The 16,225-nt window shown below is 38.5% G+C and overlaps 3 protein-coding genes across 3 annotated transcripts in view; 2 read left to right on the top strand and 1 right to left on the bottom strand.

Annotated features, from left to right (window-relative positions):
• The first annotated feature begins 1,517 nt into the window (after positions 1–1,517).
• On the top strand, positions 1,518–9,084 carry LOC113671822 (beta-taxilin). The gene is made up of 13 exons (XM_027188080.2): positions 1,518–1,652; positions 1,731–1,893; positions 2,102–2,181; positions 3,058–3,117; positions 3,929–4,039; positions 4,587–4,729; positions 4,849–4,900; positions 5,325–5,444; positions 6,044–6,118; positions 6,607–6,699; positions 7,616–7,711; positions 7,945–8,058; positions 8,346–9,084. Exons 1-13 carry the CDS (start codon positions 1,605–1,607, stop codon positions 8,757–8,759), a joined length of 1,569 nt encoding a protein of 522 aa, XP_027043881.2. The 5' UTR covers positions 1,518–1,604; the 3' UTR covers positions 8,760–9,084.
• Positions 9,085–9,857: 773 nt separating this feature from the next.
• Positions 9,858–12,024, top strand: LOC113671842 (D(1) dopamine receptor). Its single transcript, XM_027188101.2, has one exon. It carries the CDS (start codon positions 9,980–9,982, stop codon positions 11,141–11,143), a length of 1,164 nt encoding a protein of 387 aa, XP_027043902.2. The 5' UTR covers positions 9,858–9,979; the 3' UTR covers positions 11,144–12,024.
• Positions 12,025–12,696: 672 nt separating this feature from the next.
• The window catches only part of LOC113671839 (uncharacterized), a 6,338-nt gene continuing 2,809 nt past the window's right edge, over positions 12,697–16,225 (bottom strand). Inside the window, exons 4-9 of the mRNA XM_089213884.1 lie at positions 15,908–15,995; positions 15,682–15,786; positions 14,900–15,017; positions 14,487–14,543; positions 14,177–14,307; positions 12,697–13,029 (exon numbers count right to left, since the gene is read on the bottom strand). Coding sequence (XP_089070010.1) covers positions 12,808–13,029; positions 14,177–14,307; positions 14,487–14,543; positions 14,900–15,017; positions 15,682–15,786; positions 15,908–15,995 — 721 coding nt within the window. The 3' untranslated portion in view covers positions 12,697–12,807. The remainder of the gene's footprint in view (positions 13,030–14,176; positions 14,308–14,486; positions 14,544–14,899; positions 15,018–15,681; positions 15,787–15,907; positions 15,996–16,225) is intronic.

Raw genomic sequence — 16,225 nt, 5'->3', positions numbered from 1 at the left:
TATGTGGTGTGTTTGTTTCTCTTGGAAGACTTGCAAAGTCAATAGTTGGGGGGTTGCTGTTGTTGGCAGTAGAGGCAGAGACAAGATTTACGATCAAGGAGGGTTTTCCAGATTCCGTTATCTTTTTAAGGGTATTCCATTACACATTACTAAATCGGGAGAAGTTTTGTACTAAAGGGTGTTTCGAAAAATTTTTCCGGTCTGTACTAGGTTCTCGGTTAATGAAAGGGAGCAAAAAGCGGACGCGCGAAAGCTGAAGGGTCAGGCGTAACCATTTCTTTGACAGTAGCAACCGCCATTTGTCGTTCGCCCGTTCACTTATCCACCCTATCTGCTTGAAAGCCCGGAACACTCTTTCAAAATGTCTAGATGTATCCATTTGTTACACGAACAGTGCGAGTTACACAAAAGACGATGTAAAACTCTCCTCAGAGCCTGGGTTTGTACGTATTCACCGAATAAGACCCAAAAGTAATAACTGAACGTGAAGTTTTAAAAACCAAATAATTATTGGAAAAGTTTTGTAAAGTGGCAGTTGAATAGAAATATATTTACCCAAATGAGGTGAAATCCTTCCAGAAGAAGGATGAAACCTATCGTTATTTATCAGAGAAGGAGCTTCATGCGGGGTGTCTGGGGGAGGGGAGGATTTTGGGTGGATCACCTGGTCATCAAGGAGATCAGTCGTCGCCAACAGAGTGTAAAAGGGGACGGATCAATATTAGTCAGGGGGAGACTGACGGCTAATAAGGGGGAATCACAGTATAATGATACTACAGAGCCTTTGGGGGAATCAGGTAAATTTTATCATGACAACCAAAATCCTCCGTAAATCCCCCCGCCCCCGATAAATACCGGTCCGTAATCTGTTCCAAGAAGCGACGTCAGCCTTGAGGAACACTTAACGTCGAACTAACTAACTTAACTAGCTGCTGAAGTATAACAGGTTCTACTCTCCCACCGACGCAGCACCACAGTTTCTTTAAGAACTTACCCTTTATTAACTGCTGAAGTAGCTGGCTAGTTGCGAACAGCAAGTGCTTCCTGGTACGTATTTAGACGTCGACCTTCAGCAAACCGGTGAGTAAATTTTCTTCGGAGATCTCGAACGCCGGTCTACAGGCTTAAGTTGTTGTCTCATTCGGTTCGCAGCTCTGACCATGTTCTCTGGTTTAGGCAGCGAAGGACAGGGATGTTCATCTATCCACTCCTTCAGCAGTTTCATTCGCTATAGTTGACGCCAAAACAAGATCTTACCTGTTACCAGTTATGACACAAATAATATAGGTTAATACACAAATTAACAGCGTGTAAAAAATTAACAGCCTTGTTTAATAGACTGTGAAATCGTAGAATTTGGCAAATATATTTTCCTGTTTCACACGAGCCTGGATCTGAGTTGTTTGCGAGGTGACCTCGCTTAATTGCCACTTGGCTGGTGGCGAGGCGGTCTCGCGGTGGCGACTTGATTGGGTGACCTGTGGTTGGCTGTGGTTTTGATTAGGGAAGGCCTGGACTCGACTTTCAAAGATAACCTACTGCAGGCGCGGACACCATTCTCAAACAATTATTCTGTACTAAACATCGATGAGCGAGTAAACGCCATGAATTCTAGCCTTGAAACCGAAAACATGCCCGCAGAAATGACACAGGTGACACATTTAGAGTTTATATTGTCATATTTAGGGTCAAAATCCCTTATAAATGCGGATGAATTTTCTTGATTCTAGAACGGTGAATCCCACCTGGAAACGGCGGCGGAAGTGGCGCACAAACCAACGGTTGAACTTGGTAGCGAAAAGGCGTCAAAAATCACTGAAAAAAGTGCCAAGAACCCCGATATAAAGCCAGCAAAAAGTAACAAAAAGCTCAAGGAAGAAGAAAAAAAGCTTAGTAAGTTCGAAAGTGACAAGTTTAAAACATTCATGTTCTCTGGTGACGCGAACGAGGCGCGATGCAACTGCATTTGAACCAACTGAATAAAACCTTTTTTGAGAGGATGTTAATAAGTTTATGTATTTCTCGATTCCTTTCCATTAATTCTATTGACCTGTTCTTACAGTTATTCTGATTAACATATGTCTTTTGACCCATTTCGTAGAGTTATTATTCAAATCATTCGAAGATTTGGAAAATCCCGAAGCGAAAATGGACGCCCTTGGCAGGAAACATTTGCAATTGGTAAGAAATGGTATTGATTAAGACCTCTGCAGTTCACCTAACATCTTCCAATTTCTCTAATAGCTTTAATATGAGCATTTTATAACTACGGTTGCTCACTTCTGGTAAAAGGCTTTAATTTATCGTAATCAACGAAACCCGCCGAGTAATTATTGTGATTATTATTATGATAGTTATTATATTAAGCGATTCGAACTTGCAAAACTTGTTTTAATATGTCATCATCTCTCGGGCATTGGAATCGATCGCCCTAAACAAGCGAGTTTTTCAGCTCTCGCACCAAATGTTTGTACATCGATACACCCGTTTTTGCGTGACTCTTAATGTGCGCAGTTAGATATCAATTCGACCCGGGTGGTCGTAAGTGATATTAACCGTACTTGTAATCAAGTATTCCATTTGAATTTTTGTGCTATTGTTGAATTAAAATCAAGAAATATTGAGTTGATAGTTTGTACCTCTTCCAGGGTTGTCACTCCCTCTGTCCTCTGTTCTTTTGTTTTTTGTTTTTCTTATTGAGATCAGCGTGTTGGCATGTATGTCCAAAACGCAATCATCAGAAAGTATCTTTTCAATTGTGGTTCTTTTAATGAGGATAAAATTGGGACCTATTGTAAACTGTAAAACAGCCAATTCAATTAAAAAAAAAAGTTGAGCAAAACTGTGAGTAAGAAAGAGCAGAAATCTGAAAAAGCATTAGAGGAGGGCAATAAATCCTTAAAATTTCCAAAACAGAAATATCCAGAAACTGTGTTTTCGTTCCTTTGGAAAGCCCTCTTTTATTCTTTCTGACAATAATTATCGATGTTTGAATGGCATTCTTACTCATCTACCCAGTTATGTCATTTACCTCTTTATTTTCTTTATTTTTTGCAGATATCAGAAAATAAAATCACAGAAGTAAGGAAAGATGAATTAGAGAAGAGATTGGAAAAGGTAAAGTGGAGCCATCATATGTTATATCTTCAAAACACAGAAAATTTTTAGCTTATGTCCTATTCTGTTAGACTCAATCATGTCTCAACTCTTCTCCCTGAACATTGCATTCCTTTCCAGTTCCTACAAGGTAGACCACCAAAACTGGATTATTGTCATAAAAACATGTCATTTATTGAATTAACTTGGACCATTTTGATTCAAATGAGCTTCCATATGAAAACAATAAAGATAAAAAAGGGATTCAGTGAATTTGATGTGGCTTGCATTGTTTTAACTCTAGAGTCCAATATTTGCAGTTCAATTGCTTCATATAGTTCTTCATGTGATACCTCAAATGATAATTGATATTTTGTTAGACAGTCGCAGATATCACTTTGCATTCCTGAACACCAGGATAGAAAACAGAGCTACACAGTGTATAAATTAACTGGCTCAGAAGTTGAAGGATGCTTCTTTGGTTATCTCTTTCATGTCAAGGAGTTATTAATGTGCAACTTCTCCTCGCATGTCCATATTTTTTTCAGTAAAGATGGTGGTCACACATTCTCTTTGGTGATACATTTAGTTCTGAGAATTTGGTGTTCTGTCAAAATGATATTCAATGGTTAAAAATATCTGAGATATCAGATAATTGGATAGTTGCCAGGAGGAGAACTTACATTTTGATCAGATACAAGGGTATACTTGTACATGGAAGTGTTGCAATAATAAAAATAAATGGTGGGTTGGAGAATTAATAGGCAATAAATGTGACTCTTAGAATATCAGGGTGCTTATCTTGTTGAAATTTGTGGTTGAAATTTTATAGGTCTCACGAGAAAGAGATCAGCTGCAGTCAGAGTTTAACAAAGCAAGTCTGGCCAAAAACAAATTGGAAAGTCTCTGCCGAGAATTACAACGTCACAGCAAACTTGTTAAGGTGCTTGGTTAGAATTTTATACCATAAAAGGATTTATCCCTCTAACATGTACAAAGTTTTCTTATCATTTAATAGTGGGATACACAGAGGTTTTGTAGGGGCTGTCAGTAATTTTTGAAGCTGCTGTTATGTTGGTCATATCATCAGTAGTAGTGTAATATGCCAGGAAGTACAACATGGCAGCATCAACATGCTCATCCATGAAATCACATTAGCTCAGACACAACAGGTTTTAGAGGTTATGGCCCTAATTGACAGCCCTGCTTTTTAAGTCTTAATGAAACTCCTTGTTCCCCTCTCAGTATTGAGATTTTTACCAGCAGTCCAATGTTCCTGATTTGAACATTAACAAGTGGGAAGAAGGAAGTGTTTTAACAATTGTGGTAATGATTTTAACAACATGTAATGGTTAGCCAGCTGGATGCTAGATTGAGAAGTTGGAGTTTAACCATGATTGCATCATTGTGTTGAGCAAATGTGAATGTTGTGATATATTCTGAGTTTGGAAATTGTAACATTCAAGAATTTTTGTATTCTTTCTCATCAGGAAGAGAGTCAGCTACGCTCCCAAGAGGAGGAAGCCAAACGAAAGGAACTTTCAGAAAAGTTTCAGACAACAATCAATGACATCTCTGAACAAATGCAAGAAAACTTCAAAGCAAACCAACAGCTGAAAACTGAAAACAATGAGTGAGTAATCTGAAGACTTAAAATAACTCTTAAAAATCAACCTTGAAGTATCCAAATCAAAGCCAAAAAGGTTTCTTTAATCAATGTGGTTTAAAGTTGTCTGTTTTCATTTTAAACAGACTTGCGACTAGACTGAAAGGCTTGGTTGAACAATATGAAGTTCGTGAAGAGGTAACATACCTTACTATGACCAACATTTGAATACAGATGCTGTTATTAAGTTAAAAATAATAATAAAATGGAAGAGGTATTTTAGGTGAAATTTGAATAATAATCTAGAAAAATTGTGGAAGTATCAAGTTAAATTTTTTTGGGAATGATTTTGCAAATTCTGACCACTATACAGTCAGGTGATTAATAGTTTAAATCTCTCACAAGAAAGATTTAAGTCAGTCACGAGCATTGTCTTAATACATTATTAAGTTGGGTGATTAATAAAAAACATCTTTCTTCAACTGAAGATTCCTGTACATGTTATGATGATATCCATGTATGAATAATAGCCAGTTTCTACACCTGTGATTTGTTTGTGGTTCAGGAATTTCTAAGATCTTTTGAAAATCTTCAAAACCAAGTGTGTACTTTCCTTTTCTAGCATGTGGAAAAGGTATTCAAGCATAAGCAGCTTGAGCTGCAGTTAGCAGAAGCAAAAATGGCCCAACAAAATCTGAAGTTTAATGAGGATAAGGAGAAGACCTTGACAGAGAACCAGTTGGTAAGAATACTTCATCTGTAACTTAAATGTAAATCACAAGAAGAAAAGGGATTTGCTTTCTTTTACCTTCTTTGGATTAAGGTCCAAAAACATAGTGAATAGGGTTTTTTTTCAAAGGTTTATTTCACCCTTTGACTCCAAAGATCTCACTACCTTTTTCTCCTACAACCTGCTATACATTTTATTGCGGTTTATTTAGCTGTGAGAATTTATTGTTAAATCAGTCAAAATCCCCTTCTTTTTAGTGTGTGTACTGAGGAAACTAGCAGATTTTAAGGAAACTAGCAGATTTTTTTAGCTGCCAGCTTTCACAGTGTACATGTATTAGCAACACAAAGTAAATTATTTGAAGGAAGATTTTGTTGGGTGGTTTTTACTTTTTGAAGTAAATTGTATCATTCCATTACTCACATGTTCAACAAAGAGTGGCACTAAAATTGTATGGATTAGTGGTTGATAAAAATTGTGGGAAATTGTGAAAGAAATTTCCTCTCCCTTGTACATTTCTTTTTTTTTGTTTTGTTTTGTTTTTTTTTTGTATTCTCTTTGCCTGACATTGCACTCTTTCTTTCTTCTTTTTTTTTTTTGTGGTTATCCAGTTGAATAAGCAAGTGGTAGAGTATAAGAAGCAGTGTGACATCTTGACAAAACAGGAAGCAGAGATGAAATCACAGGTAACATGAGGAAATGATAAAGTTCTGTAATATTGCTTTGTTAGGGTTTGTGATTGTTTCAGTGGCCTTATCATTAGAGCACTGGACTCCTGTTTGAGAAATACAAAAGGAACCTCTTGCTGGGTCTTAATATTGTACACTACTTTTTTGAAACTGGCACAGTACCTCCCTCCATCCAGGAATAGAAATGATACCAGCAAGTTGTCATGTTGTAACATCCAGTTATTAACTTAAAATTTTCAAGCAACTTATCTGAGGATAGTAACAGAAATAAGCTAGCTGTTACAGACCACTTTGAGATCACAGCTTTTCAAGCTCAGGGTTCAAGATGGAAATTTTTCCTAGGGTGTTGGAATATCAGCAGCTAACCTGTGAATCATGTAGTTAATGAACCAAAGAAATTGCTTATTATTAATGTTTGAAATCACCTCCATTTTGATCACTTCATTACTTACTGATATAAAGTTCTTACTCTCTCTCATTACTAGCTGGCAATGTATGCAGAGAGATTTGAGGAATTTCAGAAAACCCTCAATAAGAGCAATGAAGTATTTTCAACATTTAAGAAAGAAATGGATAAGGTTTGTAAAAAGAAGTTTTATTCACACAAATGTCACAAGACATTTTTAGGCCCCTATAGTGTGGCACCACCTCCACAAAAAGTACATTACACCTCCTGGTGAGGCCAACTAGTGGGTGGGGAGGGGAGGGGATGCAAACTTGCAATGTGGTGATGGGGTAGAAAATCTCTTGATACCTCGATGCAGGAACACACTAATGCTACACAGTGGAAGGTCACAGTATAGTGGAGCCACATCAGGGTAATACCCCCCGGTGTGGCAAACTTGTATAACCTTTGTACCTGTGGCCTTCATGGAGGGACTCCTTTATTTAAGGGACACCTTTCCTAGTCCCAAGGGTGTCCCTTGAATAGATCATCTATTGGATAACCTTTGAACCTGTGGCCTTCATAGAGGGACTCCTTTATTTTAGAGACACATTTCCTAGCCCTAGGGGTGTCCCTTGAATAGATCATCTATTGTACAACCTTTGAACTATGGCCTTCATAGAGGGACTCCTTTATTTTAGGGACACATTTCCTAGCTCTAAGGGTGTCCCTTTAATAGATCATCTAATGTATAACCTTTGTACCTGTGGCTTTCATGGAACGACTCATTTATTTAAGGGACATATTTTAAGCCTACTGGTGTCCCTTGAATAGATTATGCACTGTATAACCTTTGTACCTGAGCCCTTTATTTAAGTATGCATTTTGTACCTGTTGCCTTCATGGAGGGACACCTTTATTTCAAGGGACACATTTTCTACTCTCTAGGGTGTCCCTTGAATAGACTATCTACTGTATAACCTTTTGTACCTGTCATTTTCTTTGAAGGGACACCTCCATGAAAGGTTATTCCCCCCACTTACTTTGTTTCCATCCTCTCTTTTGTTCAGCATATTGATTGAGTGAATTTTTTCATCACTTTCTTGTAGATGACAAAGACGATAAAAAAACTGGAAAAAGAAAAAGTAACGTGGAAAACGAAATGCGAAAACAGCAACCGTTCATTGGTGCAAATGGTGGACGAGGTACATCTTTTTACACTTAAGGACAAAACCTCTTATTTCGATCCATTTTTTAGTTTAGAAATTGACGGTATTCTGAGTTAATTTGCAGTAAAACCGAAACCCTTTTGGGCTTCTTGTTGTACATAGGCGTTATTTTGGTAGATTTGACTGTCGATCGTGACCCTTTTGGGGTATTCAATGAAATAAAAGGAAAGTGAGTTTATTTAGCGTATTTTTTTGTCCACCTTATCCAGCGTGAAAAACAGAAAAAAGAAATGGCTGCTTTGCGATTGAAAAACGACAAGCTTGAAAACCTTTGCCGTGCGCTGCATAAGGGAGCCAAAGTCACAGCTGGCGACTTCAGCAAGGTAATCAATTACTGAGTTAGACATAATGATATTATTCGTTTCTCCTTCTCTTTGAGTTTCGTCGTTTCCCTCATTTAGCCGCGAGAGCAAAAGCGAGGGAAAATGGTGGTGCTAAAAGTGTAAGACTAAAAGTGAATTACAGCCTTACTCACGTAATACTTGCGTGTAATAATCTTTTTTCGCTCGTTCTCGGAAGGGCCATTTCCTCAACCCTGTCAATGAATTGGTTTCTTGCTTGGTACTCTCTTGAAATCTTTGTTTACAAAGGATATGTTTTTTTTTTTTAGGCCAAGGAAACCAGTTCCCCCATTTCTCACCCAGATGTCGAAAGTTCCGACGTTACAAGTACAAAACAGGAAAACTGCGAGGAAACAACTTCTGGAGAAGAGGTAATATCGAGTAAAGAAACGACTGAGGCGCCTGAGGAGCACGAAATCGAGAAAAGAGACAACACAACTGAAGAACGAAACTCTGATGATTTTGTTCACAACACGAACAGTGACGACGAACCGGATGCTGAAAGTACGATTGAATCCGACGATTCTCCGATTGCTTCCGAGACGACTACGGGCATATCCCCCGAAACATCCAATACTTCCGACGAATTTCCGACTGAGTGCGAAATTAAAACCGATGACAGAGAAGTAACTTTGGCTGCAAATGATGGTGAAACTGGAATTCACGATGGTTCGAACGGATGAATATTTTTAATTATGTAGAGACAATTGATTATAGGAAGCCCAAAGCTTACTGTTTGCCTCTGTAAATTAAAACGAACTTATCGCAAATGAATCGTTCAATTTTGTTGTAATTTTTATACTAGTTTTATACTTGAACCTCGATAAGTCAGAAAACGGTTTGGATTTTTAACGATGCACAAATTCGTCTGTAGCAATGATAGAAAATGTTTGTCTTGTTGCACAAAATAGAAGACATCAATCACGTCTGAAAGATACTTAGAAAATTACTTTTTTTCATAATATTTATATTTGAGGAAGCAAAATAAACGAATTACTGGAAGGAAAAGGAAGCATGTAGTTCTTAAATCGCGTTAAAAACGTACAATTACTCCCCTTGCGTGGTTATTACTTTAACTCTCGCATCCGTTGATGTCTAATTTTGCGTCAACTGTAAAATCGTGGCGGGTTTTTTTATCAATTATTACTCAGGAAGGCGAAAGAAAAGCTTCTATTTACTCGACGACTAGTAATCATATGACACTAGAAGTCTTGTGTAAACGTTGTACATTTGCGGGTTGTCAAGCTGCGATTTTATTTTGGGTAATGGAAGAGTATTTCATATCATTCGTCGGGCGTGCAGCAAATAGAAGATCTTCAGCTGTATTTGTCTTTTTACTTATGAATCGCCTGTTGCACAAAGACAAACACCATGAAAACTTCATCAAGGTTTATTTTCAAAGATGGGCAGCAAAAGAGCGGTTGTAAAGCAAGCTTCGCCTTCCGCTTTGCGCTGCGCCGCGAATTAAACCAATTTACTTTGGTGCAGTCACGACAAAATGAAGAAATCTCTATGGTAGAGTTGTTTACTTTCGGATGTTCGAGATTATTTGGATTGCAAGATCAGTTATATCCGTTCCAAAGACGAACTTTTTAAAAGTTTGTTTTGGGTTATTGATTTTATGTGGTCGCAATATTACCAAAATCTTTTTTAGACATTTCCTGATATACGTCCTCTGACATACTTCAGATTATTAGCTTGCGAGAAATACCCAAGAAGAGAAAGTAATTCTTTAACTATGATCCGGCACCTGTCTAAATAGAACCTAATTAAGAATTTGCCTTAGGTAAGAATGAATTTTATAATCACAAGCGCTTTCAAGCCAGTGTTATCAGCTATTCTGACAAGCCGCTTCAGTGCACCAATAACTCTAGTTTTGGGCAAAATTTTTTAGATCCTCGCAATGGATTCTTCTCCTTCGCTGCAAGGGAACACTGTAAGTTCTCCCACAACAAGCCCTCCGGTAGACCCACAGGAATTCAATTTTACAGCGGCAATGATGTGTGTGGTCATTTTCCTGGCTTTGTTCGGCAATGGTTTGGTGATAGCGGCGTTTCACAGATTTCACCAACTTCGCACAGTTACCAACTACTTCGTTGTTTCGCTTGCGGTAGCGGACATTCTCGTGGCGTCACTTTCTATGCCAAGCTGGATGTATATCCAACTATCGCATCTTTCAAAGATTCCCCAACAAAAACTACTTGCGAAGGTGCTTTACTATTCGTGGCAATACGTGGACATTCTATGCAGTACAGCATCCATAGTGAGTCTTTGTGTGATCAGCGTTGATAGGCATTTAGCGATCAACTCGCCGCTTACTTACCACAGCAGAATGACTCCAAAGCGAGCCCGCACCGCCATAGCGTTAGCATGGCTCTTCGCCTTTGTTTGTGCCAGTTTATCGATTGTAACGGTGGAGCAAAATTTCAACCCAACGGCGGGACAGGTCTACGCGTGTTTTATCTCTATTGCGGCATTTTTTATTCCTTTCTTCATCCTTATTGTGATGTATAGTAAAATTGGCTGCGTGGCCGTACGACAAGTTCGACAAATTTGCGCTGCCAATTCGGGAATTCAACACGGAATTCAAAGAGAACACAGTATGACTTTTCGAAATGAGCTTAGAATCACCAAGATGCTGGGGATAGTGATTGGGGCGTTTGTTTTGTGTTGGGGTCCGTTCTTTTCAATTGTTCTTTTGTACGCGGTCTGTCGGCAAAACTGCCCGAATGACCACGGCTGGGTAGCTATTAGCAAATGGTTACACTACGCAAATAGCACATTCAACCCTCTTATTTATATGCTTTTTACGCCGACTTTTCGCAACGCATTTCGAAGGCTTCTAGTTCGAGGGTTTTGTTGCTTAAAGTTACCGCACGGTGGATCCCGTTTCAACTTGAACATTTGGAAGAAGGGAAGTGTTGAGCCCAGTGAGTATTTTTCGGCGAGAACTTTTCAAGAAACTACTGAAGTACAACCAAGAAAAACAGAGGATGGGTTTAATGAAAAGAACACAAACGAGGAACTCGAAAAAACTCGCCAACTGACGGATTCCACAAACACTTGACACTGTTTGATTTGATTTTTAAAAACACTATGCTTTATTGAAAAAATAATGTAAATCCCCAGTCTTAAAAGGCAAGTCGCACTTATAGTTCCCTATTTAAAGGGGTTGTGTATACATCTTTGCGAGTAAAAGTAAAAAATACAAACAGGCCTCTTTGCTTCGCTAATGAACAGTTTTAAGTTTCACTAGAAAATGTCTTTGCTACCTCCGGTAATAAAAAAAAAACTAATGCATAAACGTTTAAAGCCTAGATTATTTGGTTCTTTTTTGTCTTCATTAAAAGCTAAGCTATTTTAGTTTCACATTTTCATAGGAAATACTCCCCTCTCGATGTAACGGCAATCTTTTTTACCATCATCGTATGCAGACAAAGATAAATTCGATCATGGAACTGAAGCGTCTCTATTTCAGAGCACTGGCGTTAAATACGTGGGTCGGAGTCGGAGTTTAAGTAAAAATGATGGCAAAAACGTCTTTGAAGCAATACATTTAACGAAATTCTGCAGAACGCAACTACTGATATTCCCATCGAGTGTTTCCATGGTAACAAAAAACGAAATTGTACCAGCGTAATGGTTTCAGTCAATGGGGGAATACTAATGTATTTGATTTTTAGCTAATTGATATTTTAAGTGTTTTCTCTCGTAAATTGAGTTTAATAGCGCTCTTATTTAAGAAAAAAAAAATTAACTCCCCGGCTTTTCATAAGTACACAATGCTTTTGCGGTTGGTAGCTCACCGAAAAATGTTTTAAAATACGTTAAATTAATTTTCTGTATTATCAACATGGGTTTTATCTCCCAAAAGGGAACAGGTCTCGGTATGCTGTATGCTTTATATAATAAGCCGCTGAATAAAGTTCTATTTACTCCTGTTTATAATCAGAGACAAGAACAGACATAGGTTACATCTTGAAATCGCATATGTGCTGCATTGACTTAGCTTTGATTGTCGAACAAAGCGTAAGTATGTTCGAAAATTGAAGCTTTTTGGTGATGTGGTTGTATTTAGTTGATTAGCAAGATTACCATGGGCTCCTCTATTTTGGTTTTCCTTTTAATTTTTATTTGTCTTCCTACAAAAATTGCTGTTTTCCCCGAACGATATTTCTCTTAATTCTTATGACCTCAAAGTTTCTTTAGGCGCTAGAAACTCTCCATACTGAATATCATTTAAGTCCTATTTTGTTAGCGGGTTAGGAGAGGAAAATCGATGATTTACGCAGATACGTGACTGTCCGATAAAAATTAACAAAAAGGATGCCAGAATCAGCTTTCTCTGAATAACGAAATGGAAAAAAATCTTCACAAAAATTCACATGGCAGCCACAACAGATCTTAATAAAAAAGGGTCATTCCTTCTGATGTAGTGATGGCCAATCGGAACTTGCCCGCATGCTTTTCTCCACATTTAAGATCGTGCACATATATGATTCTCCATTTGATTTGCTTTGTTCTGATAGAGACGTCTTTAATTCTGGTTTTAAGACTTGAATCACCACCGCAATAAATGGACTCAAAATTGCTAAAACAGTCATGAATATGACACCGATGCAAGTTTTTTGAACCAATTTTATTTACCCACAAAGACAGGTCACTTCTTGTTAAATTTTAAATCTATTCCTTTTCTTCGTTTGTACTATTTTTTCTCTTCCTTTTATTGCTTCATTCCTCGCCATCCCACACTCCTCCTACTGGAATTTCCTCTGGTTTGTACATCCAGCACATTTTGAAGTATCGATGACGTATGCCAATGTTTTGAATCGCTTTCATGTCATCTTCATCTAAGTTTACATGAAGTGCATCAAGGTTCTCTTTGATGTGATTTTCAGAAACGGCCTTTGGGAGGACTGGAGTACCACGCTTGATACCCCAGGCAAGAGCAACCTGCATTTAGACAAGAAAAAGACAAGGACTTGAGCCTTAGCTCCCAAAAACTTCACTAGGCTCAGTCTCTTATGTAAGCTCTTGTTGTGTGAAGGAGAAAGACCCGCAAAGCCTCTAAGCTGGTAAGGATCACTAGGGAACATGTTCAAAAAGAATGATTAACGTTGAAGAAACGAGCTAAGAAGCATGCGTCATTGACAAGGAGAAAAGTCAAGATGGCTATAGCCTGTATACAATAGCTGACGGTTTTGAGGAAGCCTTTTACGGCAGCAGAGCTGAAAAACACGCTGTAAAAAGGCAAGAGGTATGCATGAGATCGACACACTTGCGCGTATCTCCACCGCTCTTTTCGAGGCGCCGACGGCGTAATTGTGTTGGAACGCCCCCTTGCTAAACTACATCGTAAGATGGCTGTATGCTGATCAAGATTTGACTTTAAAAGGAAAATAACATCAGGCCTGGTCACTACAGGAAGCCAAATACAAGCATTCTCAATCCCAACCGATAGCCTACGTGTAGCCGTACCCTCCTTCCTCCCCTCAAGGTGAAACGGAAGCGAGGGAATGTCTACGACAACCTGACACTAAACGTTTTCTGTGACGTCACTCGTAAATCGCTGTTGTTTGAAAAGTTGATCATGAGAGCATTCTATTCACCATCTTGTTCGTTAATATGAAAGAAAACTAAAAAACTATAGCCAATCAGAATTCACAAAAGAATCGACAAAAGGGGTTAACCAAAAAAAGTCACAATATATTTTCTTGCAAAAGAGTGAAGTCACAGAACACGATTAGAGTCAGGATTTCGTAGACGTTCCCTACCTTCCGTTTCACCTTGGGGGGGGGGGGGGGGTTTGGCTTCATATAGGGCTATCGCAACACCATATCGTGTCCACCCTTAAAAGAACTGAGGTGTTCAACACATTTTAAATTTGAATTTTTAAAAAATGCGTGGTGATAAGTAGTCGCTCTGAAAGTCTTACAGATGTTATTTAAACCTTTAATAATCGTTTTTAATTTAAATAATATATGGTAGAAACAGTTATAACAGAGACTAAAGACTAACTGTCAACTACTTTTTTAGCTCTGTTCAAAAATGTATCAAACTGACTCGGGCATAAATCGATTTAATTGCTCCTGCTTCTTACCAAGGCAGCAGTAGTGTTGTGTTTTTCTGCAATTTTTGTCAGCACTGGATTCTCTAGCACTACTGGCTCTGTTGGGCTGACAACTGGTCTGTCTGGGGAACCCAGCGGAGAATACGCCGTCACAGCGATTCCTAAAGGATCAGTGCACAAAACAATACATGACGTTCACATATCATTCAGAAAAATACAAAAAAAAAATAGAACTCTTACTCAGCAGCTGGAGGGTGAATAAAACAACAACTACATTAACCACAACAAGATCGAAAATAACTTAATGGTATATTAGGATTTAAAGAGTTTTTTTTTTCACCTTTACTCGTGGAGAAAGATATTAGTTCATCCTGATGTAAATATGGATGAAGTTCCACTGCAAAATTAAAACAAAAAAATCAACTCAACGCTGGTTATAACCAGGCAGCTAATCTCCATGCATATCTGTTACTCAGAGAGAAGGAGTCATATGGTGCACTAGATCTCCTGTTAGTCAATAAAATTGGTAATTTATCAATAATACTAAAACGTCCTGGCCGGCCACCATCTTAAAAGACTAGTCGCTCTCTCCCCTCCCTAAGTGTCTCTCTGACCGAGGGAAACATAGGGAGGAGATTGCCTAGAATACTACCCATCGCTGTTACAGATGAACCATATTACAACAAAATCCAGGCGATGCCACTTTCATAGACGGTTTTGAGGACTATCTGAGCATGATTCTTGGCTTGATACCTTGATTACAAGCTGGCGGTATTCTTGCAGTTTCTAGAAGAGTCTGAGTCTTCTTCATGGTGAAGTTTGAAATTCCAATGGCTTTGCAGAGGCCTTTATCGACAAGTTCCTCCATTGCCTGCAGTAATAAAATAGATACGCATGATGTGAATGTGTAGTTAACGAATTGAAATGGTTGCAGGAAAGGAGAAAAAACTTATATCATTGAATCACTGTGATTAATAAAGCGTTTCGATACTTATGATGGAAAAAAACCAAGTAGAAATATTTCATTATGATACTAGATCGAGGGAGAAAACAATCGCCTAAGAAATGACGCCAGCAACACACCAATCACAACCGGCCATAGTGCCGTTGAACCACTCGACTCCTCAGGTTCCTCTTTTAAATGAACAAGCCTTACAAACGGTTTTGTTTTATGATCGCCCAAGATTGAACCGTTAGTTTTCCAGTCTAAAGCTAATCCTTTCAGTTATGCCACAAAGGTGGACAGCTTGTCCCTCAGAGCAAATACAAAGTTTAATCCTAAATTTTGTTTCTGTCTGATATACGTTTGTGGCTTTAAATGAAGGTGCCCTGAAAGGTAAGTTCCGGCCTTGAATTCTTTAACTTCTTGTACGCGACAAGAGAGCATATTTTGGAAATAGAGAGGAAAAAGGAGAAAAATAAGTTCACTCCACGAAAAATTTTAGTGGAGCGTAACCTTGAAAACTTGATACTTCTCGACAAGATTGGGTGGACATATTTTAATTTGATTGATTGATTCTCGTATCTTAGCATACCTTCCAAGTACTTGCTATGCCTTCAGGCGAATAGCCAATCACACCATCTGCAATGCACCGCGTGGGGACTTTTGCGTCTTTCTTGAAAGCGCAAGGGATATGTACCTAATTAGAAACAAGGGAATGAAGTAATACTCTCACTTTTCTTTGTAATTCATATAATTCATATAATTCATGTTTTATGGTCAAACCAGGTGTAGTCAGACTACAACTCGTATAATTTTACCAGGTACAGATCGAGGTAGTCCAGCTGTAAATGTGTCAGTGTTTCCTGGCAAGCGGGAAGAACATCTTCAGGCGCATGGTGTTTGCACCTGAGAAAGAGATGAGGGCAATAATTCTTTAAAGGTGCACCTCACGTTTTTGTCGGCTTATTATTTCTTTATTTTCGCATTCTACTGTCCGCGTGACTTGAATTCTTTTCTTATCCTGTTTGCACATCAGTTTCAGAGGCTTTGTGAGACAGTAGCCGCACTAGTACGTTCGATGTTTCAGTCGCGAGCCTTGAGAACTCAGCCTAGTACACGAAGTCGAGGCTTGATGT

The sequence above is a fragment of the Pocillopora damicornis genome, chromosome 8 (genome assembly GCF_964200805.1).
Source record: "Pocillopora damicornis chromosome 8, jaPocDami1.2, whole genome shotgun sequence".
NCBI lineage: Eukaryota > Metazoa > Cnidaria > Anthozoa > Scleractinia > Pocilloporidae > Pocillopora > Pocillopora damicornis.
Note: the sequence above shows the minus strand (reverse complement) of the source record. Positions and strands in the feature narration are given on the sequence as shown.

Coding starts and splice junctions, on each gene's coding strand:
- LOC113671822 (XM_027188080.2), top strand. CDS start 1,605: ATGAATTCTAGCCTTGAAACCGAAAACATGCCCGCAGAAATGACACAG. Junction 1,894..2,101: donor GGAAGAAGAAAAAAAGCTTA/GTAAGTTCGAAA, acceptor CCCATTTCGTAG/AGTTATTATTCAAATCATTC. Junction 8,059..8,345: donor CAGCTGGCGACTTCAGCAAG/GTAATCAATTAC, acceptor TTTTTTTTTTAG/GCCAAGGAAACCAGTTCCCC.
- LOC113671842 (XM_027188101.2), top strand. CDS start 9,980: ATGGATTCTTCTCCTTCGCTGCAAGGGAACACTGTAAGTTCTCCCACA.